Raw genomic sequence first — 26077 nt, 5'->3', positions numbered from 1 at the left:
TCTCTTCTCCACCTCACAACTCGCTGCCTCTCACATACACAGTCCGGCAGTCATCAAGGGACTTCTCAAGAACTTCAGGGAATTCAGGGAGAGCTGAAGATGGGCAGCAGACAGATATCTATCAGGAGAGCCACCTCCGCCGGGTACAGGATGCCAGACAGAGCTACAACAAAACTGACGTCTGTGTCCTCAGTTTCTTTGAGTAAGACGCATCCTGGGACACAACAAATAGCATCGCGGTCTGATAGGGAGAAGGAAAAGCAGAGCTGGGGCAACGCCGTCAGAAAAGACCATGTCTGGAGAGAGTTTGTAGAAGCCGAACAACGAGGCAAAAAGCAATGGTGAGTCCCTTTATTTTACAATTGTCTGTAAAATTCTGTCCAGTTATTCGTACGTTCTGTCTGTTCCTGGGAAAGCTGGGTGTCATCATTATTATGTGCGTTACAGCTATCACATTAAAGCCTACCCAGCTTTCCTAGAGTCCTGAATAATAAATCTGTCAAGTCGAGCTCAAAGGGGATGTATGTCTGAAAAACTGCGTGGAGATGTCATAGTGAACGTACTTTCATAGAGCACCCAGCTTTCCGGGGAAAGGAGACATTGAGAAGAAACTACAGAATAGATTTTTATTAATAACTTAAAGGTTTACTTCAGTAAGCAGAAGTTGTCTCCGAAGGATAGGGTATAACAGGTTGGTGGAGGTCCGACCACTGGAACCTCACTCCTTCAGAATAGCAGAGGCATTGTAGCCCAGAAATAAATGTATAGCCCCCCCCCCCCCTACCCCATAGCAGTTAGCTTGGGGGACACATGGGGGAACATACACCTTTAGGTGTTTAGGGTAAAGGTTTTTTTTGTCGTATTTGTGTGTGTGTGTCCCACCCCCTTTGTTTTATATTTGACAGGTAAAGCTACCTCAGGAGAAACGGTCTCTGCTGATTGGTTGCCATCGGTTGCTGGGGGAGAAATCCAAGCTATTGATTTGTTGTGGCTGTGAATGGCGGGAAACTGACCCCATTATATTGCAGCATTTGGCTGAGCTAGGGTGCCAGTTTAAAGAGGACCTTTCACTAGTATACAAACTAAAAACTAACTATACCTGTGGGCAGAGCGGCGCCCAGGGGTCCCCCTGCACTTACTAGTATGCCTGGGCACCGCTCCGTTCGCGCGGTATAGGCATCGGTGTCTCAGCTCCGTCTGTTGTACTGGACTGATTTTTTTGTAGGAGGCGTGTCCCTTGCTGCAGCACTGGCCAATCGCAGCGCACAGCTCATAGCCAGGCTATGAGCTGTGCGCTGCGATTGGCCAGCACTGCAGCAAGGGACACGCCTCCTACAAAAAAAATCAGTCCAGTACAACAGACAGAGCTGAGACACCGGTGCCTATACCGCGCGAACGGAGCGGCGCCCAGGCTTACTAGTAAGTGCAGGGGGACCCCAGAGCGCCACTCTGCCCACAGGTATAGTTAGTTTTTAGTTTGTACACTAGTGAAAGGTCCTCTTTAAGGAGGACCTGATCTGCGCTGGACTTGCGGCTGACCTGCGCCATGGAAGAGTTGCTGCGACAGCTGATCCTGAAAGTGGAGGCCGCTGGCGGGGAAGAATGGCTGAGGAGCTGCCTGGATCAAGCGCCGCCGAGGAGGGAAGAGCCGGAGGAAGAGAGCCCTGGAGCGCCGGACATGACGGCTGAAGATGTGGCTGCCTGTCAGCGGAGGAGGGAGGAGTTGTCGGCGCTTTCTTGCAAAAGAGCTAGGAAGTCTAGGAGCGCCTATACTCCTCCTCCTGAGGCAGGGCGCCGACGCAGCAGAGTGGAGACCGCATCTCCAACATCCGGTCCTCCAGGAGGGAGGAATTCAGAGGGCAGAGCGGCCAGCCTTGTGGAGCGCAGAGAGAGGTCACAGGGGAACGTCGGCTGCAGGGCGGAGCGATGCGTTCTACTTACAGCAGTGCCTATACAGGGAGTGAGCGATGTGGGACCATCAAGCAGCAAGGCGGTTTTGGGGCAGCTTGTTGAGGGGCTCCCCCAGGATGGGGTTGAGCCATCTCCAAACCTCATTAGAAAATTGAAGACAGCCTCTGGAGCGGTCCAGAAGGATCACTTGGATGGTGAGAGCTTTCATGTATTGTCTATCAGTCCACGCTGTTGTCTGGGCTGGTTAAGCTGCTGGCAGAGGTTGCTAGCAGGCAGGTGCCTCACACAGCATCTGGCGTTTGGATTAATAATAAAAAGCAGGTTGCTTCTAGTAATGCTGCAGTTAGTTTCTGGCCAGTTTTAGAAAGGGGTGTTGGAGTTAATGAGATGTGTGTTAAGGAGGTGATGGTGTGTGAGATATCGCCCCTTGGTTTTCATTTGGCTTCCGGCATTAAGGAACGGATTTGGAGAATGGAATATGTCCCTTTTGCCTTCTGCAAAGGAACATGTGGTACGTGATAAGAAGGAGAAGAAAAATGAGGATGATAGGAAGCGTGCTATGCCAAGGTCTTTTAATAATTGGCTGCAAGCTTTCTGGATTTATTCTGTGGTTCTTGGCGAAAAACATCCAGAGCATTGTAGTGGTCTTTTCCAGCACTTGGACATTATTCTTGAAGTGTACTGTAATTTTAGCGGTATGGTGTGGTATCAGTATGATGAAGTGTTCCGTCAGAAGCTGGCGGTGCACCCATCACTTAAATGGGGAGTCAAAGATACAGTCCTGATCAAAAGTTTAAGACCACTTGAAAAATGGCAAAAATTCATATTTCGCATTGCTGGATCTTAACAAGGTTCCAAGTAGAGCTTCAACATGCAACAAGAAGAAATGGGAGTGAGACAAAACATTTTTTGAGCATTCAATTTAATGAAAACAACAAATAAACTGAAACAGGCTGTTTTTCAGCTGATCAAAAGTTTAGGACCACACCTCCCAAAAAAAACCTAATACGCCTTTTTCATCACCATTTACAGAAGAAATGCACCCCCCAGAGAGGCTGTACAGCATAATACAGCGCTGTACAGCCTCAGTGCAGGCCTGATCGAGGTCAATGGAAGACCCGACAGCTCCTGCACTCACCTGGCCCCGGGGGTCACATGATCACCGGGCCGGGACAGGAAGCGTTCCTTGCTGTATACACATCGCTTCCTTGCTGTATACACAGGGCTCGTTCAGCGCTGTGTCTGCAGCGATCTAGAAGGCAGGGACACCTGGGCACTGTCCCTGCCTTCTCTAAGGGTTGCCCTGCTGTCACTGACAGTGGGCAACCCGATCAGCAGCTGCACGATTAGCGTGCAGCTGCCATCTCTGAAAGGACGTTTTAAAAGGTCCATTAGGAGATAGACAACCACCTCCCGGATGATTATATTCAATTGGCGGACGGGAGGTGGTTTAAGGTTTTTATTTTGGTTTTGTAGTGCCTGAATTTTTGGGGGAAGGTTGCTGCTGGGTAGATAATTTAAAATCTGTTGTTTTAGGCCTCATGCACACGACTGTTGTTCTGGTCCGCATCCGAGCCGCAGTTTTTGCGGCTCGGGTGCGGACCCATTGACTTCAATGGGGCCGCAAAAGATGCGGACAGCACTCCGTGTGCTGTCCGCATCCATTGCTCCGTTCCGTGTCCCCGCAAAAAAAAAATATAACATGTCCTATTCTTCTCTGTTTTGCGGTCAAGAATAGGCATTTCTACAATGCGCCGCCTGTTCCGTTCTGCAAAATGCGGAAGGCACATGGGCGGCTTTCGTGTTTCGTGGATCCGCACTTTGTGACCGCCAAAAAACGGAACAGTCGTGTGCATGAGGCCTTATTCAAAGAAGTAAATTGCAAAAAGAATTGGACCTTGATAGAATAGCAGGTCCTTTTGCTAATCCTCCTTTTGAAAACTTCCGCTTTATCGCCATTGGGAGTGATCCCAAAAAAGGAACGAGTTTAGGCTTGTGCACCACTTGTCGTTTCCATAAAAAGACTCTCTTTAAGAGGACCTTTCACCTGGATATCCTTAATCTAATTATTATCCTACCTTATAGTGCGGCCCCCACTGATGTCTTGGCACTTTTTTTTTTTCTCTAAAGAATCCCCTGTTCGTCCGCTGTGGTCCCCGTATCTTTTGGCGCCTCATATGCTAATGAGGCAACTCGGTTATACTAGGCGTGGACTTGGATTTCACCTGGGCGCGGTTATCTTCTCCCTGGCTGTGAGCGCATTCAATCAGAGTGCCCCGCTGTTAGCCAGGGAGAATGAGCTCAAGTTCTTGCGAGAATGGCAGCTCCTTCTCCCATGAGAACTTGAGCTCCTTCTCCCTGGCTAACAGCGGGGCGCTCTGATTGGATGCGCTCGCAGCCTGGGAGAAGATAACCGCGCCCAGGTGAAATCCAAGTCCACGCCTAGTATAACCGAGTTGCCTCATTAGCATATGAGGCGCCGAAAGATACGAGGACCACAGCGGACGAACGGGGGATTCTTTAGAAAAAGACATCAGTGGGGGCCGCAATATAAGGTAGGATAATAATTAGATTAACAATATCCAGGTGAAAGGTCCTCTTTAATGATGTGGTAGACAAGTCTAAGGCCTCTGTAGAATATGCGTCTTTCGATGACGCATTGGCTTTGGTGAGGCCCTTTGGGAATGGGGCTTTGCTTGCTAAAGCAGATGTAAAGTCAGCTTTTCGCTTATTGCCAGTAAGGCCATCCAGTTTTAATTCATTAGGTGTTCAGTTTGATGGGAGTTATTATTTTGATAAATGCCTACCAATGGAGTTTTCCTTATCTTGTTTTTATTTTGATGTCGTTAGTTCCAGATGGCGGTTTATTACACTACTTGGATGATTTTTCGTTTGTTGGTAATTTTGGTTCTAGTTTGTGTTCAGAGTTATTGTTTAAATTCTTGAAGGTTTGTGAGTTGTTTGGTATCCCAGTTGCAGAGGAAAAGGAAAAGACAGTTTTGACTTGCAATTGTTTGGAGTTTTTGGGTATAGTTATTGATACGGTTAACATGGAATTTCGCCTGTCATCAGAGAAGTTAGATAAGATTAGGTTTTTGTTGGTTTCTTTAATGAGGAAAGAAAAATGCACGTTGAAAGAGATGCAATCCTTGCTGGGTTCATTAAATTTTGCTTGCAGGATTATTCCAGTGGGAAGGGTTTTTTCCAAGCGTCTATACTTTTCTACTAGAGGCCTTTAGGCTGGGTTCACACGGGCGTGACTGATTTGCTCAGGATGCATCCCGGGTGCATTGCGGCAAACCCACGCGAGTAGGTACGCGATTTCAGTCAGTTTTGACTGCGATTGCGTTCCGTTGTTCAGTTTTTATCGCGCGGGTGTGTTTTGCACGCGCATGATAAAAAACTGAATGTGGTACCCAGACCCGAACTTCTTCACTGAAGTTCAGGTTTGGGTTCAAGGTTGTGTAGATGTAAATATCTTCCCTTATAACATGTTTATAAGGGAAAATAATAGCATTCTTAATACAGAATGCTAAGTAAAACAGGGCTGGAGGAGTTAAAAAAATTAAATTAAAATATGTAACTCACCTTAATCCACTTGTTCGCGCAGCCCAGCTTCTCTTCTTTCTTCTTTTTTCAGGACCTGGGTAAAGGTGTCACGACCCCTGGTCATGGTCGTGACTCCTTGGGTGCCGCATGCTGTTGCCCGCGGTTTGGGAGTTCGTCAACCGCAGCTGGGGCACTTAGTTGTTTGCCTCAGGTGCGGTTGCCGCGGACAACAAGTGTGCGTGCGGTTGCCCTTGGCAACGTGTTTTATGTGCACTCCCTTTGTCGTTTTGTGGTGCACGAGGTTATGTGTTGTATGCACGTAGACACCTCCCTTCACCTGTGGTTGTCCACGGCAACGTCTGTTGTATGCATGTGGTGGCAGGGTTTCGGCCTGCGGGCTGTTCCCCAGAACATGGTGGCCACGCATGCCGTTGCTGGCGGTAACAGGTGAGTGGGTTGGTGTGGGTTATGTATTATGTGCACTTCCCCTTATATGTGTGTTTTCCCTTCTGTGTGCTGGAAGGGTTAACTTCCTTCCCAGTGTGTGTGATGTCACTGGGTGTGGTTGATCGTTGGGTGGGGCCTCTTGGCCTATAAAGCCTCAGTCCCTGGCTGGGCTCAGTAGGTTGCTCTCAGCCATGCTGGCTGGAGCAGCCTCCTGTCTCCTCCATCTGCCTGGTGAGGACCATCCTTCTGGTCATAAAACCTGTGTTGGGAATTTCTATGTTTCTTGGTGTTATCTAGGTGTGTGTGGGGTTATCTTGTTAGTGCAGCTTATGGTTTCCTGGTTTCCCTTGTATGTCTGGTGTGTGCTGTGTCCTTTATGTTGCTGTGGACATCAGCACTTGTTCATGGGTTCCAGGTTTGTGTGTCTGTGGCAGGTAAGTGCAGGACTAGTCTCACTTACCTGTCATTTCCATATGTCTGTTGATGTTTCCCCTGTGTTGCTTGGCCGTTGAGACTCCTGCTCCCCCGTGCCTAGGAGGAGCAGGTCGTCTCACTCTGTCCCCTAGTACAGGGCCGACTTGAGGGCTCGTAGGGACTTTAAGGTTCCGGCGTATGAGTCCTCCTACCACCAAGGTCGGCTCATACAGATAGGAGACAGGGTCAGCGTTAGGGATGCAATAGGAGGTGACCTGCTCCCTAACTCTGTGGTCCCGGCCAAGGGGTAACCCTACCATCTCCTGGCACCGCACGGCTGGGGGTTTTCCCCACCGCCAGCCGTGACAGTATGACCAGAACTGGCACCTCACCTGGTCTCCCTCGAAAGAGGGTGAAGCATGCATCCATTGACCGTTGGGGTGCATGCGCGTTCTCCGGAGGGAGAGCGTTACGGGGTTCACCGTTAACGGCGCGGTTGGTGGCTTTTCCCCGCCACCTTGCTAACCGTGTCCGTGTTGGTGACCCCTCGTCCCTCTCAGGGTTCCTATCTCTGGTCGTCTGCTGGCAGCATCCCTTCGGTGTTCCGGCAGGTGTGCTGGTTGGGGAGTGTCTGCTGGCAGCGACCTGGAGTAGGAACGTCCTCCTGAGTTGGACGCGGTGTCCTGTTTTCCTCCTCCAGACTGCTTTGTTGGCTGGCGACCTGGGGACTGTTGTGTACGGTCTGGTCTGTTGGCGGCAGTTCTGGGGGGAGATACGGGCATCGGTCTGGTGTCCTGTGTTCCTCCTCCGGACTGCTTTGTTGGCTGGCGACCTGGGGACTGTTGTGTACGGTCCAGGTCTGTTGGCGGCAGTTCCGGGGGGAGATACGGGCATCTATCTGGCAGTGCCTCCAGTGTTCTCTCTTCCAGTCTGCTCTGTTGGCTGGCGACCTGGGACTGTTGTGTACGGTCCAGGTCCGTTGGCGGCAGCTCTGGAGGGAGACACTGGTGGTTATCAGGCATTGCCCCTCCCCCCCCCTCCCTGTTGTTTTGGTCCCACCAGCTTCCCTTTTCGGTTGGAGGGGGCTTTGAGGGGAGGGAGTGTCACGACCCCTGGTCATGGTCGTGACTCCTTGGGTGCCGCATGCTGTTGCCCGCGGTTTGGGAGTTCGTCAACCGCAGCTGGGGCACTTAGTTGTTTGCCTCAGGTGCGGTTGCCGCGGACAACAAGTGTGCGTGCGGTTGCCCTTGGCAACGTGTTTTATGTGCACTCCCTTTGTCGTTTTGTGGTGCACGAGGTTATGTGTTGTATGCACGTAGACACCTCCCTTCACCTGTGGTTGTCCACGGCAACGTCTGTTGTATGCATGTGGTGGCAGGGTTTCGGCCTGCGGGCTGTTCCCCAGAACATGGTGGCCACGCATGCCGTTGCTGGCGGTAACAGGTGAGTGGGTTGGTGTGGGTTATGTATTATGTGCACTTCCCCTTATATGTGTGTTTTCCCTTCTGTGTGCTGGAAGGGTTAACTTCCTTCCCAGTGTGTGTGATGTCACTGGGTGTGGTTGATCGTTGGGTGGGGCCTCTTGGCCTATAAAGCCTCAGTCCCTGGCTGGGCTCAGTAGGTTGCTCTCAGCCATGCTGGCTGGAGCAGCCTCCTGTCTCCTCCATCTGCCTGGTGAGGACCATCCTTCTGGTCATAAAACCTGTGTTGGGAATTTCTATGTTTCTTGGTGTTATCTAGGTGTGTGTGGGGTTATCTTGTTAGTGCAGCTTATGGTTTCCTGGTTTCCCTTGTATGTCTGGTGTGTGCTGTGTCCTTTATGTTGCTGTGGACATCAGCACTTGTTCATGGGTTCCAGGTTTGTGTGTCTGTGGCAGGTAAGTGCAGGACTAGTCTCACTTACCTGTCATTTCCATATGTCTGTTGATGTTTCCCCTGTGTTGCTTGGCCGTTGAGACTCCTGCTCCCCCGTGCCTAGGAGGAGCAGGTCGTCTCACTCTGTCCCCTAGTACAGGGCCGACTTGAGGGCTCGTAGGGACTTTAAGGTTCCGGCGTATGAGTCCTCCTACCACCAAGGTCGGCTCATACAGATAGGAGACAGGGTCAGCGTTAGGGATGCAATAGGAGGTGACCTGCTCCCTAACTCTGTGGTCCCGGCCAAGGGGTAACCCTACCATCTCCTGGCACCGCACGGCTGGGGGTTTTCCCCACCGCCAGCCGTGACAAAAGGACCTTTGATGACATCAAATTATTATAATTTTTTTTTAACCCCTCCAGCCCTATTTTACTAAACATTCTGTATTAAGAATGTTATTATTTTCCCTTATAACCATGTTATAATAATGATCGGGTCCCCATCTCCTAGCAACCATGCGTGAATATCGCACCGCATCCGCACTTACTTGTGGATGCTTGCGATTTTCACGCAACCCCATTCACTTCTATGGGGCCTGCATCGCGTGAAAAACGCACAATATAGAGCTTGCTGCGATTTTCACGCAACGCACAAGTAATGCGTGAAAATCACCGCTCATGTGCACAACCCCACAGAAGTTAATGGGTCCGGATTCAGTGCGGGAGCAATGCGTTCACCTCACGCATTGCACCCGCGCGGAGATCTCGCCCATGTGAACCCAGCCTTAATCTCCTCATTCGCATATTAGGTTAATTAAAAGTTTGAAAGATGATATGGCTATCTGGTTAGAATTTTTTGTGAATTACAATGGAGTTATTGGCAGGAGGAGTTTGTAGAAGCAGATGCTTTGGGTTTATTTACAGACGCTGCGGGGAGCTGTGGGTATGGTGCTTATTTGTACCGGATAAAAAACTGATGAACCTCTTCTGCGGGCGCTGCCAAGGATACCATATAGAAGAAGCGTATAGTTAAAATGGCTCTAAAGCGTCTACGCGTTTCAGGGGTGAATTACCCCTTTCAACAGGACAGTAAAACAATTTAAAACAAACAAAACATATATATATATATATATATATATATAAGAAAAAAGATGGGCAGCACTCCAAGAAAAAAAAAATAGCAAAAACGTTATTTACCCCAATGGAGCTCCTGTTTAGAGCCGAAACGTCGCATGCTCCATTGGGGTAAATAACGTTTTTTGCTATTTTTTATTTCTTGGAGTGCTGCCCATCTTTTTTCTATTTTGTATTTATCGGATTGGCTTTAATCCATTTTGGGCTAGTTGCACCCACTATTTTACACTAGGGACGGTGCTGCCACTGTTTTTCTATTATATATATATATACTTTCCTGGTTGTGTTTTTGGCGCCAAAAACAACTGTGGGGGGGGGGGGAGTACAAAGAAGGGAGGGGAAGAATTTTGGATGAGGCGTGTCCACAGGAGGGGCGTTTCTATTATGAAACTACTAATAAACAATTCCTAGATGCAGATCCCATCAGGGCTATGTTGATGGTTTTATTTGTCCTCGTCCTCGTCATCTTTGGGATCTTTTATGGGATTGATATCTGAGGCTATTAAACAGCCTGTAGCGCCTAAAACATGGGCTGCTTATGCAGCTGCATGGCAGGATTTATTAATGTTCTCTAATTCGTTGAGCAGTGAGGATGATGATCTTGGTTGTGGTTCGCTATTTGTTGCTAGTCTATCTGAAAAACAATTGTCTTTTTCTTCAGTTGCTAGAACTGTTGCTGGAATCTCGTTTTTTTCAGAAGCTATTTGGCAAAAAAAAAAAACGTTGTCAGCTTATTTTCCTATTAAGCAGATGCTAAAGGGATATCGTAAAAGGTTTTCGGGATAAGATAACAGGAGGCCGAGATCTGTTAAATTGTTGGGAAGTTTATGTGAAATTCTGTCTTTGGATTCATTTGAGGTGTTACTTTTTCGTACAGTTTTTTTACTAGCATTTTTTGCATCTTTGAGGATTGGCGAATTCGTTTCTGCAAGTCATTCAGCTTGTTCTGGTTTAGATTTTTCTGAGGTTTCCTTAAATGTTGATTTTGTAGAAATTTTTAAGAAACGATCTCAGGCCTCCTGCACACGACCGTAGGTGTCCCGTTCCCGTATTGCAGAACGCATTTGCGGATCTGCAATACACGGGCACATGACTACCCCGCCGCAGCATAGACATAGCAGCGGCGAGCAGGGAAAGAGAAGGCAGACAGCACAGAGAGGCGCGCGCCTTCCCTCCATACAGCTGATCGGCACGGGTGCCGGGTGTCGGACCCCCAACGATCTGATATTGATGACTATCCTGAGGATAGGTCATCAATAGTAAAAGCCCGGAGAACCTCTTTAAGGGAAAAGTGAACAAATAAGACATTATTTTATGAAGAATTAAAAAGAAAAAAAACATAACTAAAGTCCCTTCTGTCATGGTCTACCACCATACTGCGACACAGAAATGACGCATTAACCCTTAGTGAAGTGGTATGTTCACAAAAATTCTCCCCTTTTAAACCAAACACAGTCTAACTAACTATATATATATATATATATATATAAATATTATTATAGCATGGTAGTAGACCCCATCTGTGGGTTATCTACCTCAAGGCCCTTCACACTGACCGATGTTTGGCCAGATAATCGCTCACAAGCATTTGAGTGGACGCCTGTTAGCGATTATCTGCCGCCAATAGCTGCCGCCAATAGCAAAATTCTCATCCATCAGGAAATAAATCGTTTTTGCAGTCACCAAAATCATCATTTGCCGGCAGCAGATTGTGTCAGGTGTCTAAACAGCCTCTGCTGCCGACAAGCAATGATTCTGTATGAGGATGAGCTATGGCATCAATGATCGCTCCTCCCCATACTGTGGAGGAGATCGCTGCATGTAAATGCAGCGCTCTTGATCATTGACGAACAAGTGATAGAAGGGCGGGAACGGTTCCTTCGTGACAATCGCCTGCTCCATTGGGCCATGTAAAGGGGCCTTCAGTAAGGTATGATCTCTAGGCCATGTTATACAGAGCACTGACAATGGGCTGATATGTGATGCAGCAGATAATGCAGGATGGTATGTTCCACGTTCATCCCTTCCTACAAATGTACTATGGCATGCTAATTGTGGTTTTTCTTACCGTAATAGTCCAGGGAATGTACACCCGACATCCCGCTGCTGAAACAGCCAGGAGTCAACAGTCCAGCTCTGATATGAGCAGCTCTCCCTTGCCCTGCGCTGGATCGGGCAGGGCAAGGGCTGTTTGTTTATATTTTGTACACTGCTAGGCGGAGGCTTCTATTTTAATTATATGATTTTATGATAACTGTATAATAAAAATGTATTGAGTTACTTATTCCCTGGCTGTTGCTTTTTGGTGATTATAATTTGTGGGCTTTGACGGGGAAAATTGCTTTTTGCCCAGATGAATTGATTTGTGCTAACTTGCATCTGGAAGCACATCACAGGAAGCTGAAGGGACATAGACAAAGAAGAAGGCCAGGAGACCAAAGCTGCAGCCCATGACACATCAAGTTTGACCCACACTCACTGGTTTTGGATGAGCAGGCATTAACAAGACTGGAGGCAAAAACTATATATTTGTTATAAATCAAAGGGGTTGTCCTTTGAAAAATACCAGCACCTGGATCCGAATACTTTTGTATTTGCATGCGATTTAGTACAGCCACTGAGTTATTCAATGAAATCTATCTGTATAGCGCCACCTGCTGTTTGTTCATGTTATTATTTCTCTGTCCACATCACTGAGGTGGACACACATGGTCAGGTCCAAACTTTAACTGCCACTAGCTGTATCTTCAGTTAGGAGCTGTGACATTTACAGGGAGAGAGCTGCTGTAGAAACCACACACCCCTTGAGCTGTGATAGGGAGAAAGCTTCTGCAGAAAGGACATGCCCCATGAGCTGTGATAGGGAGCGAACTAAAGCAGAAAGGGCCCTCTCTGGATCCATGTGAGGAACAGGGATGGTTCTATCTTTGTTAGGAAGAGATTGTACTATATCAGGGATGCACAACCTGCGGCCCTCCAGCTGTTGCAAAACTACATTTCCCAACATGCCCTGATAGCTGTAGGCTGTCCGGGCATGCTGGGAGTTGTAGTTTTGCAACAGCTGGAGGGCCGCAGATTGAGCATCCTAATGCATTATGATGCCCGATTTACTACTAATTTGGAGTAATATAAAATGTTCCCTTTTGTCTGGTTGTACCCTATAAGGCCATGCAACCTCTGCACGACTAGGAATAATTTCAGAGTGGGATTGTGTTGTGATAATTGTGTCACACACACACAAGTTGCCATGAACTTCTGGCAGCCATCTCATTGTGACGGCTGTAGGTCATTCACACTGTTTGAATCTAGATATTTGTGCTGTTAGAGGGTGATACTATGGAGTGATATCATGCACCAAGGTTCTGAAACTGCCCTTAAAGGGGTTATCCAATTTCTTTAAACCCACCCACATGTGCCGGGCCCCTCACCGGTAATATACTAACCCCGCTCCCGTCTCTGCTCCTGGTCCCCACAACGCTGTTGGGGCAAAAACCCCAATGCCGGATGAGCGGTGGACTCCTAATTAGTTAATTATATGAGTACTCAGAGAGAATAACTGATACACACACGCAATGCCATGTACCAAGTTTCTCTAAAATGTATTGACAGAAAGCAGAGATTATAAGGCAAATTTCTGGATTATTTCCAAAGTGGGAGACATAATTAAGCATTTACATCATAACTCATTAAATCACAATCTGAAATAAGCATTTCTTGGCTATACGCCTAAAGCGTCTTCTCAATCTTAAATGTGGGTATTCGTCACGGACTTGTCCTGCTAATAATTGTAAAAATTCCTTTCTGGAACAAAACTGGAGGGGCTAGGAGCGACCTTGAAGTCACGGTAGTCTCACACAGAGAAATTCACAGATTCTACACACAAAGGTTTTAAGGCTTATAACATAAAATGGCTGTACAAGGCACAACACGGAATCTTAACCCTCACACCGCCACTGCTGCTTCTCCCTGGACACGGATGAAAACATCCGGTGTTGGAGGGGGGGGGCAGCCAATGGCAGGTGGGGACGGGGTCGAGCCTCCATAGCGTCACCCGCGATACTAGGGAGGCTCGTCCCTGTCTGCCATTGACTGCTCCCCCCCCTTCCAACACCGGATGTTTTCAATCCATGTGCAGGGAGAAACAACAGCGGGTATTACCGGTGAGGGGCCCGACACATGTAGGGGGGTTTAAGAAATTGGATAACCTCTTTAAAGGAGCATATTCCTTTCATTTATGAGAAGTCACATCTAGAAAACAGACTTATTACAGACCTCTCAAGTGTTCCTCTTTTGGAGCCAAGTCCCTCTGTCCCTCTTCGCTCTTTAAATGTCCCTCTTCTGATGTATAGATTTGCATTATTACATTCACAATATTGACCCAAAAAGTGTTTGTTTCCTCTCTGTATATTCGAGTCCATCTTGTGTATAATTTCATTATTTGATGCAGTTGGGATTTTCGAAATTTGTATATTCAGATTATTTTTGCGCTATTTCTTAAGAGAAAACTATCGAAGTGTATAGATATGCAGGAAAAATTGATCTTTCACACAATGAACCATAAGTGTCCCTCTTCGACCATCCAAAAAGTTGGGAGGTGTGTTATGTCAATCATTTTCCATGTTTCCTGGCCAAATCAAACAAATTTGCACTCCCACTCTGGTCAACATAGTTGAGCTGAAATTTCTTCACAAAAAATTCTTACGTTTTCACAGCTTTGCTCAGTAAAATACCGTATCTATAAAGTGTGGGCTGTAGAGGTAAAATATCTCAGGTGACACGTACTGATAGAAATAGGTCAAACATTAACGTAATGTTCTTTTTCTTCTCTCACAGGCATGAAAATTGGAGTTTCCTGAAGGAATATGATTCACTGGTAAGAAATACTGGTTTCATATTATAAATTCTCTATCATCTTTGACAATCCGTCCGTTCTTTGCAATATTATCCTACGGTTCCTTGCAAAAAGATTGAAGTCCCATCACACTATGATGGGACCTCCTGTGCCTAACCTTGTTTGGACGCTCGTCTTTCTTCCACACAACGCGCGGCCTCATATTATATTACTACATTTTACCTCGTGTGAACTGAACCCACAACACGTCCGAGACACGCAGCGACAAACTACCATTATTGACGGACTGGGAATATTATATATTGCTAACCTTGTTTGGGTCATTTCTAAAGGTTGTCTATGGGACTGGCTTATGACTTGGCCATTCAATGGCACAGATTGTCCTATGCAGGGTAATGATGATTTTGAATGTTCCATCTCTAACTTTCTGAAGGAAAGCAGAAATTTTTGAGGTTTGAACATTGTGTATCTGGGGTTTAGAGTCCTAAACATAGTCCATCCCTGAAAAGTATAGCAAATAAAGATGTAAGTTACTTGGAGAGTATGGGACTCATCTCCAGCAGCTTTGTGTGCATGCACATGGCGCTAACAAAGCTGAGGACGCTAATCCTAATTGCACTGTCTATGCCCTGTACATCTGGTGCGATTGCAGTGATGCAAGGTGAATAGTCTTAGGCTACACCAAATGCCACTGGAGGTAAGTCCCAGACTCATCTGCCGGTAAGTTATATCTTCACCCCAGATGAATAACGGAACGGTGGGGTTTTAATAGTCCTTAACCGGATAACAGGTTTCCTTTAAAGGGGTTGTTGGGCTTCAGGGCTGAACCTGGACATACCCATAATTTCACCCCCCTGATGAATTTCATGCTCCGAGGCTCTCCTTTACCCTGCGCTGGATCTTGCAGGGCAAGGACTTATTTATTGACAATAACACACTGCCGGGCGGATGCTGCTGCCCAGCAGTGTGTTCGGTGACGTCACCGGCTCAGATGGGCGGGCTTTAGCGCTGCCCTAGCCATTTTACAGGCTAGGGCAGCGCTAAAGCCGCCCATCAGTGTCGGTGACTTCACCGGACTAACTGCTGGGTGGAAGCTCAAGCCAGGGGGGCTGCCTGGGTGAAAATGGGCAATTCAATAATCCGCAGCACTCGCCGGTAGATGATGAAAATAATGGTGTTTTATTCACTCAAGCAGCCAGTATACAGCGACGTTTCGACCTCAGTTGGTCAGTTGGCTTGATAAAGACCAGTGAGTGCTGCGGATTATTGAATTGTCTGGATGAGTTGGGACCCCCAGCCAGGATCCCTATCTGCGCGCACCATCTGGCTTGTAAGCTGTTTTCTGGTCAGTACCCAAATGAGTGGGATGAGTAGTGCTGCCAACCCCTGAATTTTCTACTTTCTGGGTGAAAATGGGTATATGTCTGGGTTCAGCTCTGAACCCCAACAACCCCTTTAAGAGAAGCAGCTTGAAACCATAATGTGTTATGGTGCTTTAGAGCAGGGATCAGCAACCTTTGACACCCCAGCTGTTGTGAAACTATAACTTCCAGCATGCTCCATTCATTTCTATGTGAGTTCTTAGAAGAGCAGAGCAAGTATACATGCTGGGAGTTGTAGTTTCACAACAGCTGGCGTGCCGGAGGTTGCCTACCCTTGCTTTAGAGTTAGAATGGTGTTTTATGGCAATAATCTATTATGATTTCATGTGGCATAAAGACAATAAGTTATCCTAAATAATTTTCAACAATTCCCTTTTGTTATAAGGGTGCCCGATATAAAGCTGATTAAATCTGTAATCTGGTACCTGCTGTTTAATTATCCTGCAGTGCCAGCACATTACACAGTGCTCATTGAAAACAATGGGGTGCCTGTGTAATACACAGATAAGTCCCAGTGCAGGGACTCAGTGGATCACTGCAAGGGTTAATTTAATGCTAAGGGATAACCTCATGCTACAGAGTTAGATGTTATAGAACGTATTTGCTTATGCACTATGTACTTCCCAGATGGTTATGTACGGTATGGGCAACAATTGGTTAACACTGGCAGTGTTAGCCTAATTTCCAGGTTGATGGGCTGGAACTGCCCCCTGTTTTGTGAGTGTCTAGTCCTCAGAACTAGAGGCAACATGTGAGTGTGTAAGCTCCTGAAAAGTAGGCCTGGAGAGAAGCCTGGTCTAGTGAACCTTCATCCCCGAGGCTGAAAACTGCTAGAGAACTTCTTAACTGAGAGACTACCCCTAAGAGAACGAGAACAGACATTTACAGAAGGTTTAGAACCACAGAGACCATAAGGTACCACATGTGTATGATAATAAGAAGGCACCGGCACTTTACTGCTGGTGGAAAAGGTATATTGCTTTGGCACCTGCCACACTTGGAGACAGACTATGAAAGTGCCGGTGATGTGCGGTCCGAAAAATGCGAAACACACATTGCCGGTGTCAGTGTTTGGACGTGTCAATGGCACCTAATGCTGTATGGAGATGAGGCAAAGTCAGTTATTTGCAAAGTCGCATGAGACTTCATTGAACAAGTTCGGTATTTTATTTTTAAAATGGAAAACCGCTTTGAAACTTGGAACTGAACTCTGCTTTGGTTCCCGAGTTACCAGTCGTGGTTGGTTTACCACTTTAAAAATCAAATGCCGAAGTCTCGCCTGACTTCGCCGTATCGGAGGCCCTACATTTTAATGCTGTACAGAGACGGATCTCTGTACAGCATTAATCCGAAATTTTGAGCGAAGAGACTTCGGATGTAGCATCCAAAGCTCGCTTCGCTCATCACTAGCCGTGAGCACACAGCGAGTGTAATAAGTAACTATCGGTGACTGATATGATGCGTCAATTTTGACGTAAATTTGTTTTCGCTTAGTCCTAACAGCAGCACAAGTGGGGATTTGCCCCTGGGAAGCTGGTCAGGACAGGCGGAATTTTTATTGAACAAAAATCTCTGCCAAGTATCATAATAATTAATTAATTGATGCCCCCCCCCCCCCCCCCCCCAATATAACCCGCCCCTTGCCTGGACGGGGTTGCTTTTTTAACAAGTAATTTACACAACCAAAAAGGGTGGGAAATTTGTGTGCTGCTGTTAGGACTAAGGGAAAACAAATTTACGTCAAAATTGCCGCTTTTTCAGCTCGCCTTGAATCTATACGGTAGTGAGAGATAAAGGTGTTCTGGGAACTCCAAGAGGCGGCAGCGCAAATCTGGTCTAAAGGAATTAACTTCCTTTCAGCATACGATGTGGATACTGCCCTGGTCGAATGGGCAGATACAAATGATGGCGGTGACAGATTTTGTGATAAAAAGGTCAAATGGATAGTGTCCTTGATCCACCTACTCAAGGTAGGCTTGGAGGCTTTAAGCCCTCTGTTTTTTCCTGAGTAGGCTAGAAGGAGATTCTCAGATCTTTTGAAGTCCAGTGTTCTATGTAGATATATTTTTAGAACTCTTGGAATGTCCAGGGTAAGTAACCTTTCCTCCTCTGGAGATGTTGGAGCAGGGGAAAACTTCGGTAATGTTATTGTCTGGTTAAGATTTGCGAATGAAGGCAAAAAGGTTGGCAGGAACCTCAACAGCGGCTCTGCCGCTCCTAGAGCTTGAAGTTCCCCAATTCTTTTAGCCGAGGTAATGGCTAATAGAAAGGTGACTTTGAGAGATAGGAATTTCAAGTCTACCTCGTCTAATGGCTCAAAGGGGGGAACACACAACCCCTTTAGCACTATTGCTAGATCCCACTCAGGGATCGGTCTCAGGATGCTAGGTTTAAGTCTCTGAGCTCCTTTAAGGAACCTCCTGATTAGGGGGTCTTGAGAAATCGGCCTACCAATACATGCTGACAAAGCAGAGACGTGAGCTCTGAGCGTAGATGGGCTTAGACCCTTGTCTAGACCATCTTGAAGAAACTGTAGGATCGCAGAGAGAGGAGGATCTGAGGGAACTACCTCTCTCTCAGTACACCATAGAATGAAAATTTTGTATATCCTGGAGTATTTCTTGTTTGTGGACTCCGCCCGGGAGTGCGAGATTGTTCTCAAGACCTCCACAGATAACCCTCTAGCGTCTAGAAGGGACCTGTCAATCTCCAGGCTGTCAGACTGAGCCTCCTCAGATCTAGACAGGGACCTGTGTCCTGATACACTAGGTCCTGTATTAGGGGAAGTCTCCAATATGTGCCCTGGCTCATCTGCATGAGCTGGATGAACCAAGACCTCTTTGGCCAGAATGGTATGATGGCTATCACTGAGGTCTGGTCTTGCTTGATCTTCATCAATACCCTTGGTATCATGGAAATTGGAGGGAACACATAAGCCAGCCTGAACCTCCAAGTTATGGACAGAGCGTCTATCGCTACAGGGTTGTCCTCTTTGTAAAGGGAGCAGAACCTGTTCACCTTGGCGTTCAAACGAGTTGCCATCAGATCGATTTCTGGAGTACCCCAACGCTGGACAATCCTGGAAAAGATGTTCTCGTTCAATGACCATTCCCCTGGAACGGGAAGGCCCCGACTTAGGCGATCTGCCACTACATTGAGGTCTCCTCTGATATGAACCACCATTAGGTGGGATAGGATTGGTCTCTGCCCAAGTGAGAATTAGTCCCACCTCCTTCAGGAGAGTCTGGGATCTTGTTCCTCCCTGTCTGTTTAGATAAGCCACTACTGTTGTGTTGTCTGTCCGGACTCTCACCGCCTGACTGCGAATGAGAGGAGCAAAATGATTGAGGGCTAGTCTGACCGCTCTCAACTACCTCAAATTGGAAGAGAGAAGTCTCTCCTGAGGACTCCAGGTACCTTGTACTGGATAGTCCTCCAGATGGGCTCCCCAACCTAGAAGGGAGGCATCTGTGGTCAACGTGATCCAACGCGGTTGGCTCAAGGACCTCCCATCTGTTAGGTTCCTCCACCACCTGAGTGAAGAAGGGGCTTTTACAGATCGGGATTGAAGTGGGCATAGATGCCATAGGGCCCATGGAACTGCCTCTGCAGACGCTGACATGTGGCTTAACATCCTCATGAGAACCCTGATAGAAACTCTGCTGCTTTTATTACTCTGTCTTTCCTCTGATGTGAGAGGGACAGGATCATCTGCTGTGAGTCGATCACAAACCCTAGGAATGTTCTCGTGGTGGATGGGAACAACTGTGACTTGTCCCAGTTTATAAGCCAACCTAGAGTCTGCAGAGTGTGGAGAGCTTGCTGGAGGTGAGTCTGCAAGACGACTGCAGAGGCGGCTTTTAGCAGCCAGTCGTCTAAATAGGGGACGACTTCTAACCCTAGAAGCCTTAAATGCGCTACAACAGGAGCCGCCACCTTTGTAAAGGTGTGCGGGGCAGAGGAGATGCCGAAGGGCAACACAGCAAATTAGTAGTGCTTCACTACACCGCCTATGGTCACCGCAACTCTGAGGTATTTTTTGTGCGCTGGATAGATGGGAACATGAAGGTAAGCATCCTTCAGATCTATCATCACCATCATATCTCCTGGGTTCAGGATGTTTAGAACTGAACGAATGGTTTCTATCCGGAAACGCTTCTTTCTGATAAAATTGTTTAAATAGCGTAGGTCGATGATCATACGCCAATCCCCTGATAGCTTTCGGACCAGAAATATGGGAGAATAGACTCCCCGACCTTGCTCGCGCGGAGGAAGTTCCTCCAGTGCCCCCTTTTGTACGTACTGCCGTACTGATTCCTCCAGGATTAACTGTCTGGTGGGAGTCAAAACCCTCGTCAGGATGAACCTCTCCTGAGGTAGGGAAATAAAGTCGATCTTGTACCCTGATGTTATAACTTCTAACACCCATGGGTCTGGAATGTTTTGATTCCAAAAAACTCGAAATAAACTTAAACGACCTCCAACTGGAGGAATGAACTGAGGGTTTGGGGCTGGAACAGTGAGTGGAGACGGGGGCCATCGGGCTGCTGAGAGTCATGGTTCAGCCCTGTGGTTTCCACGACCGCAGCCTCTACCTCTTTTATTTCCTTCAGGACGCCTCTGGGTCCTATCTCCCCTCTGGAACCTTGCTGGTCTTCCTCTTCTCGACCCCGAAAGGACTGTTGAGGAAGGGACTTCCCTTTTTGATCAGCGAGGTCCTCCATTAAGCGATCCAGCTCAGAACCGAATAGTCTACCTGGCTCTTAGGGAAGGGAGCAAAGGTTGAATTTTGACGTGTTGTCTGCTGCCCATGGCTTCAGCCACAAGGGGCGTCTACTGGCCGAAGAAAGTGCCATAGATTTAGCAGCTAACTTTAGCTGCTGCTGGGACGCATCAGCCAAAAAATCTATCCCTAACAAAAGGGTCTTGAACTGGTCCAGTATATCATCTCTGGCAACCCCAGAATCCAGCTCAGACTGAATTCTAAGAGTGCGAGTGGGGATGAAATTTGAGACTTCACTGCTGGCGACAGCCACAGAGGCAGAGGCAGCAGCCGCAGTGTAGTTGCGTCTAAGTGAACATTCAGCTCGTCTGTCTAGGGGGTCCTTTAAATTACTTCCATCATCAGAGGGAACTAGAGTTCTCCTAGAAAGCTTAGATATTGCCATATCTACTTTAGGAGGTGGAAACCAACTCTGGGAGTCTTCCTCCTGTAAGGGAAACATTAATTTAAATCTTTTGGTCAGGACCGGACCTTTTTCCGGGTGTTTCCATTCCAAGGCCATAATTTTTTTTTTTCAAAGAATCGTCCACTTTGAAGGCCCTTGGAAATCTGGGACGCAATGTCATCCGGACCAAAGAGGACAAGGACAACCCAAGTTGTTATCAACGCTCAGTTCAGAAGCCTGCATCTCTGATGGTATGGGGTTGCATGAGTGCGTGTGGCATGGGCAGCTTGCATGTCTGGAAAGGCACCATCAATGCAGAAAAATATATTCAGGTTCTAGAACAACATATGCTCCCATCCAGACGTCATGTCTTTCAGGGAAGACCCTGCATTTTTCAACAAGATAATGCCAGACCACATTCTGCATCAATCACAACATCATGGCTGCGTAGGAGAAGGATCCGGGTACTGAAATGGCCAGTCTGCAGTCCAGATCTTTCACCTATAGAGAACATTTGGCGCATCATAAAGAGGAAGGTGCAACAAAGAAGGCCCAAGACGATTGAACAGTTAGAGGCCTGTATTAGACAAGAATGGGAGAGCATTCCTATTTCTAAACTTGAGAAACTGGTCTCCTCGGTCCCCAGACGTCTGTTGAGTGTTGTAAGAAGAAGGGGAGATGCCACACAGTGGTGAAAATGGCCTTGTCCCAACTTTTTGGGGATTTGTTGACACCATGAAATTCTGATTCAACATATTTTTCCCTTAAAATGGTACATTTTCTCAGTTTAAACTTTTGTTCCGTGATTTATGTTTTATTCTGAAACAAATATTAGAAGTTGGCACCTCCACATCATTGCATTCAGTTTTTATTCATGATTTGTATAGTGTCCCAACTTTTTTGGAATCCGGTTTGTAATAATAATACAGTTAATATAGGTGTATTTTACCTCACCTTAGAAAAAATTGACCTCCACCTTACCAAGAGAGGGCATAGAGGGATCTGGATTGGTCGACATGCTGGAGACACAGAAGACACCACTCAAACCACAGGTCAGTTGCACACAAACTGAGTGCAACTCTGAGCTCTAGCACCTGGAGGTTTAAATAGGGTGGTAGGCCACGCCCCCCGCCTGTTCCGCCCCCCCCCCCCGCCCCAGTCCTTGAAGGTACTAAGCTGTTTGATTTTAATCAAACTAAGGGTACCCATAGTGTAATACCCTGTGCTGCTAAGGGAAAGAGCCTTAGTGGAGTCAGCCTTCTTCACGGCGTTCGAAACCGGAAGTGATCCATGACGCACTTCCGGTATTATGAGAATGGCAGAGGGAGGCTAACCTGCGGCGCTGACGAAAGCACAGGGTAAAGCTATGAGCAACGGAGGGGGAAGGAAAAAAGGGGGGAAGGGGAGAAAAAAGGGATCTCTACAGCGGACGCTCCTCATATCCTGGCCGGTTCCATCGTCGGCAGCGGACCTGTAAAACAAACAATAATGTAAACACACATTAACATACTCAACCCTACCAGGGGAGAAAACTCCTCAAGGAGTTTAGCCTGTCCATTCCAGTCCACAGGACAGAAAAAAAGCAACCCCGTCCAGGCAAAGGGCGAGTTATATGGGGGGGGGGCATGAATTAATTAATGATACTTCGCAGAGATTTATGTTCAATAAAAATTCCGCCTGTCCTGACCAGCTTCACAGGGGCAAATCCCCACTTGTGCCGCTGGTTAGGACGAAAGGGAATATATGGGGACACAGGGATTTGAAAAGAAAGTATGCAAAAATAAAAACAAATTCAATCTAATGCTGAAAATGTTTGTTGAAATACAAACCGGATTCCAAAAAAGTTGGGACACTATACAAATCGTGAATAAAAACTGAATGCAATGATGTGGAGGTGCCAACTTCTAATATTTTATTCAGAATAGAACATAAATCACGGAACAAAAGTTTAAACTGAGAAAATGTACCATTTTAAGGGGAAAATATGTTGAATCAGAATTTCATGGTGTCAAAAAATCCCCAAAAAGTTGGGACAAGGCCATTTTCACCACTGTGTGGCATCTCCCCTTCTTCTTACAACACTCAACAGACGTCTGGGGACCCAGGAGACCAGTTTCTCAAGTTTAGAAATGGGAATGCTCTCCCATTCTTGTCTAATACAGGCCTCTAACTGTTCAATCGTCTTGGGCCTTCTTTGTTGCACCTTCCTCTTTATGATGTGCCAAATGTTCTCTATAGGTGAAAGATCTGGACTGCAGACTGGCCATTTCAGTACCCGGATCCTTCTCCTACGCAGCCATGATGTTGTGATTGATGCAGAATGTGGTCTGGCATTATCTTGTTGAAAAATGCTGGGTCTTCCCTGAATGAGATGACATCTGGATGGGAGCATATGTTGTTCTAGAACCTGAATATATTTTTCTGCATTGATGGTGCCTTTCCAGACATGCAAGCTGCCCATGCCACACACACTCATGCAACCCCATACCATCAGAGATGCAGGCTTCTGAACTGAGTGTCACCACCAGACATCTGAGAAGCTCTGACAGACAGTTTTCAGAACCTCCTCCTTGAGGTTCCTTTTGTTTTGCTTTCGGTTTCTCATCTCGTTAGCCTCTCTCAGCTGTCATGTAGGTGCACTGATTGCATCCCTTTAAATCCCTTCCCATACTGCATCACTTTGCGGTTTATACAACTTCCTGGAGTGTATGCATGCTGGATGCTACTACTGAGTCTTCTACAGATAAGTTTTGTTCATTCATTTGTATTTTCCTGTTTGCTGGATCCCAGGTGACCCTGACTCCCTCCGTATCAAGTGTAGGGAGCCGGTGGTCGTGTCCCCTCACTATTATAGGGTGTTCAGGTGTTATACAGTCGAGGTACGAGGATATGCGATCATCTACCATTGAGATTTTTGCATAGGCTGAGCAGTTAGGGAGAGAGCCAGGTCTGTTGCAGGGCTATCCCTTTGGTTCCTTAGTTTTGGATCCAGTCAGTCGGATCTTCATTTTGTGTATTCTAGTTTTCTGTACACCTTCCGTGACACTGAGCGTTGATAATAACTTGGGTTGTCCTTGTCCTCTTTGGTCCAGACGACATGGCGTCCCAGATTTCCAAAAAGAACTTTGAATCGTGACTCGTCTGACCACAGAACAGTCTTCCATTTTGCCACACTCCATTTTAAATGATCCCTGGCCCAGTGAAAACGCCTGAGCTTGTGGATCTTGCTTAGAAATGGCTTCTTCTTTGCACTGTAGCGTTTCAGCTGGCAACGGCGGATGGCACGGTGGATTGTGTTCACTGACAATGGTTTCTGGAAGTATTCCTGAGCCCATTCTGTGATTTCCTTTACAGTAGCATTCCTGTTTGTGGTGCAGTGTCGTTTAAGGGCCCGGAGATCACGGGCATCCAGTATGGTTTTACGGCCTTGACCCTTACGCACAGAGATTGTTCCAGATTCTCTGAATCTTCGGATGATGTTATGCACAGTTGATGATGATAGATGCAAAGTCTTTGCAATTTTTCGCTGGGTAACACCTTTCTGATATTGCTCCACTATCTTTCTGCGCAACATTGTGGGAATTGGTGATCCTGTACCCATCTTGGCTTCTGAGAGAAACTGCCACTCTGAGAAGCTCTTTTTATACCCAATCATGTTGCCAATTGACCTAATTAGTGTTAATTGGTCTTCCAGCTCTTCGTTATGCTCAAATTTACTTTTTCCAGCCTCTTATTGCTACTTGTCCCAACTTTTCTGGGATTTGTTGACACCGTGAAAATTTGAATCAACGTATTTGTCCTTTAAAATTATACATTTACTCGGATTAAACGTTTGATCTGTCATCTACGTTCTATAACAAATAAAATATTGACATTTGCCATCTCCACATCATTGCATTCAGTTTTTATTCACAATTTGTTTAGTGTCCCAACTTTTTTGTAATCCGGTTTTTACTATACATAGCACATCACAAAAAAATATATAATTCCAAAATTCTATTATGAATGCCATACACGATAATGGTGTCACTACTGTCAGATATTCACTTTAGTCTCATCTGTTGCAGGGAAATAAGAAAGAAGTAGAGCAGTTACCCGACAAGGTACCAGTTTATTCTGAAGAAGTCCCGAATACAACCAACCAAAATATTGGAAGCCGGATAAACACGGATCTGGGAAAAACACTGGTCTATATGGATTTCCTTCTAACCAGTGGAAATCAGAAGAAGAAGCTAGGAAGCGAGCTTCAGCCCTGCTAATCCCCAAGACGCCAGACGAGCAGGACTTTTTGTTGACTGAAAAACATCCTTATAACTTTTGTATGATACAAGAACGGAAGAACGATTCCAGAAATTTATTTAATTATAGGAAGATGAAAATGTGATGCCACACACAGTGGGGGTGTCCTTCAAGGAGTGACGTGAAATCACTTGAGAACCGGGTTATTATCAAAATATGACCTCAAAATTATGAATAAACAGAAATTTTGGGGAAGTTTACGTGTTAATGGTATGCTTGTTTGTATATGGGTTATTAAATGTCATCATAATAGTTATAACGAGTATTGTAAAATGTCTTAAAGGCGGTAAATTATATTGATGACCTATCCTCTGGGTCAGCGGGGGGCCGACTCTAAACTCCATCCACCATAGGGACCTTGTGATGTCACAGGGTCACATGACCTTCTAAATTCATGTGAGATTAAAGCAGCTGCAGGATGTAGCAGGAGGATAATATATACGTCCCACTCGAAATCACAAGGTTCCTACGGTGAATGAAGTTTAGACGCAACCACGCAGTGGCTCAGTGGTTCGCACAGTGCTGGGATCCTAGGTTCGAATCTGACCAAGGACAACATCTGCATGGAGTTTGTATGTTCTCCCCGTGTTTGTGTGGGTTTCCTCCGGGTTCTCTGGTTTCCTCCCACACTCCAAAGACATACTGATAGGGAACTTAGATTGTGAGCTTCATTGGGGACAGTGTGATGCTAATGTCTGTAAAGTGCTGCGGAATATGTCAGCGCTATATAAGTGCATAAAATAAATAAATAAACCATAAATTAAGCAGGGAGACAAGTTCAGTGCTCCCACTGATTCTACATGATGGCAAGTTGAGTCACATTTACATCACAAATGTAATAATTAAAGTATATAATATGCACTTTATTGTGTTTTGTTATGCATGTAACTGGTTCATGGTGCAATAAAGGTTGTGGACCTCTGCTCTACCAAATATTCTGTTGAGCAAGAACATATAAATAAGGGTCCATTTACACAACCATGTCCGTTTTGAAGAACGCAAACTGCATATCCACAAAATGCAGAGACCGGTCGTGCGCACCCTGCAATACTGTGCGGACCCATTGA

The 26077-nt window shown here is 46.5% G+C and overlaps 1 protein-coding gene across 1 annotated transcript; it reads left to right on the top strand.

Annotated features, from left to right (window-relative positions):
• On the top strand, positions 1 to 25573 carry C4H2orf50 (chromosome 4 C2orf50 homolog). The gene is made up of 3 exons (XM_044292312.1): positions 1 to 341; positions 14143 to 14182; positions 24779 to 25573. The coding sequence occupies exons 1-3, from the start codon at positions 100 to 102 to the stop codon at positions 24968 to 24970; spliced, it is 474 nt and encodes a 157-aa protein (XP_044148247.1). The 5' UTR covers positions 1 to 99; the 3' UTR covers positions 24971 to 25573.
• The last annotated feature ends 504 nt before the right edge of the window (positions 25574 to 26077 follow it).

This window comes from Bufo gargarizans, chromosome 4 (assembly GCF_014858855.1).
Source record: "Bufo gargarizans isolate SCDJY-AF-19 chromosome 4, ASM1485885v1, whole genome shotgun sequence".
NCBI lineage: Eukaryota > Metazoa > Chordata > Amphibia > Anura > Bufonidae > Bufo > Bufo gargarizans.
Note: the sequence above shows the minus strand (reverse complement) of the source record. Positions and strands in the feature narration are given on the sequence as shown.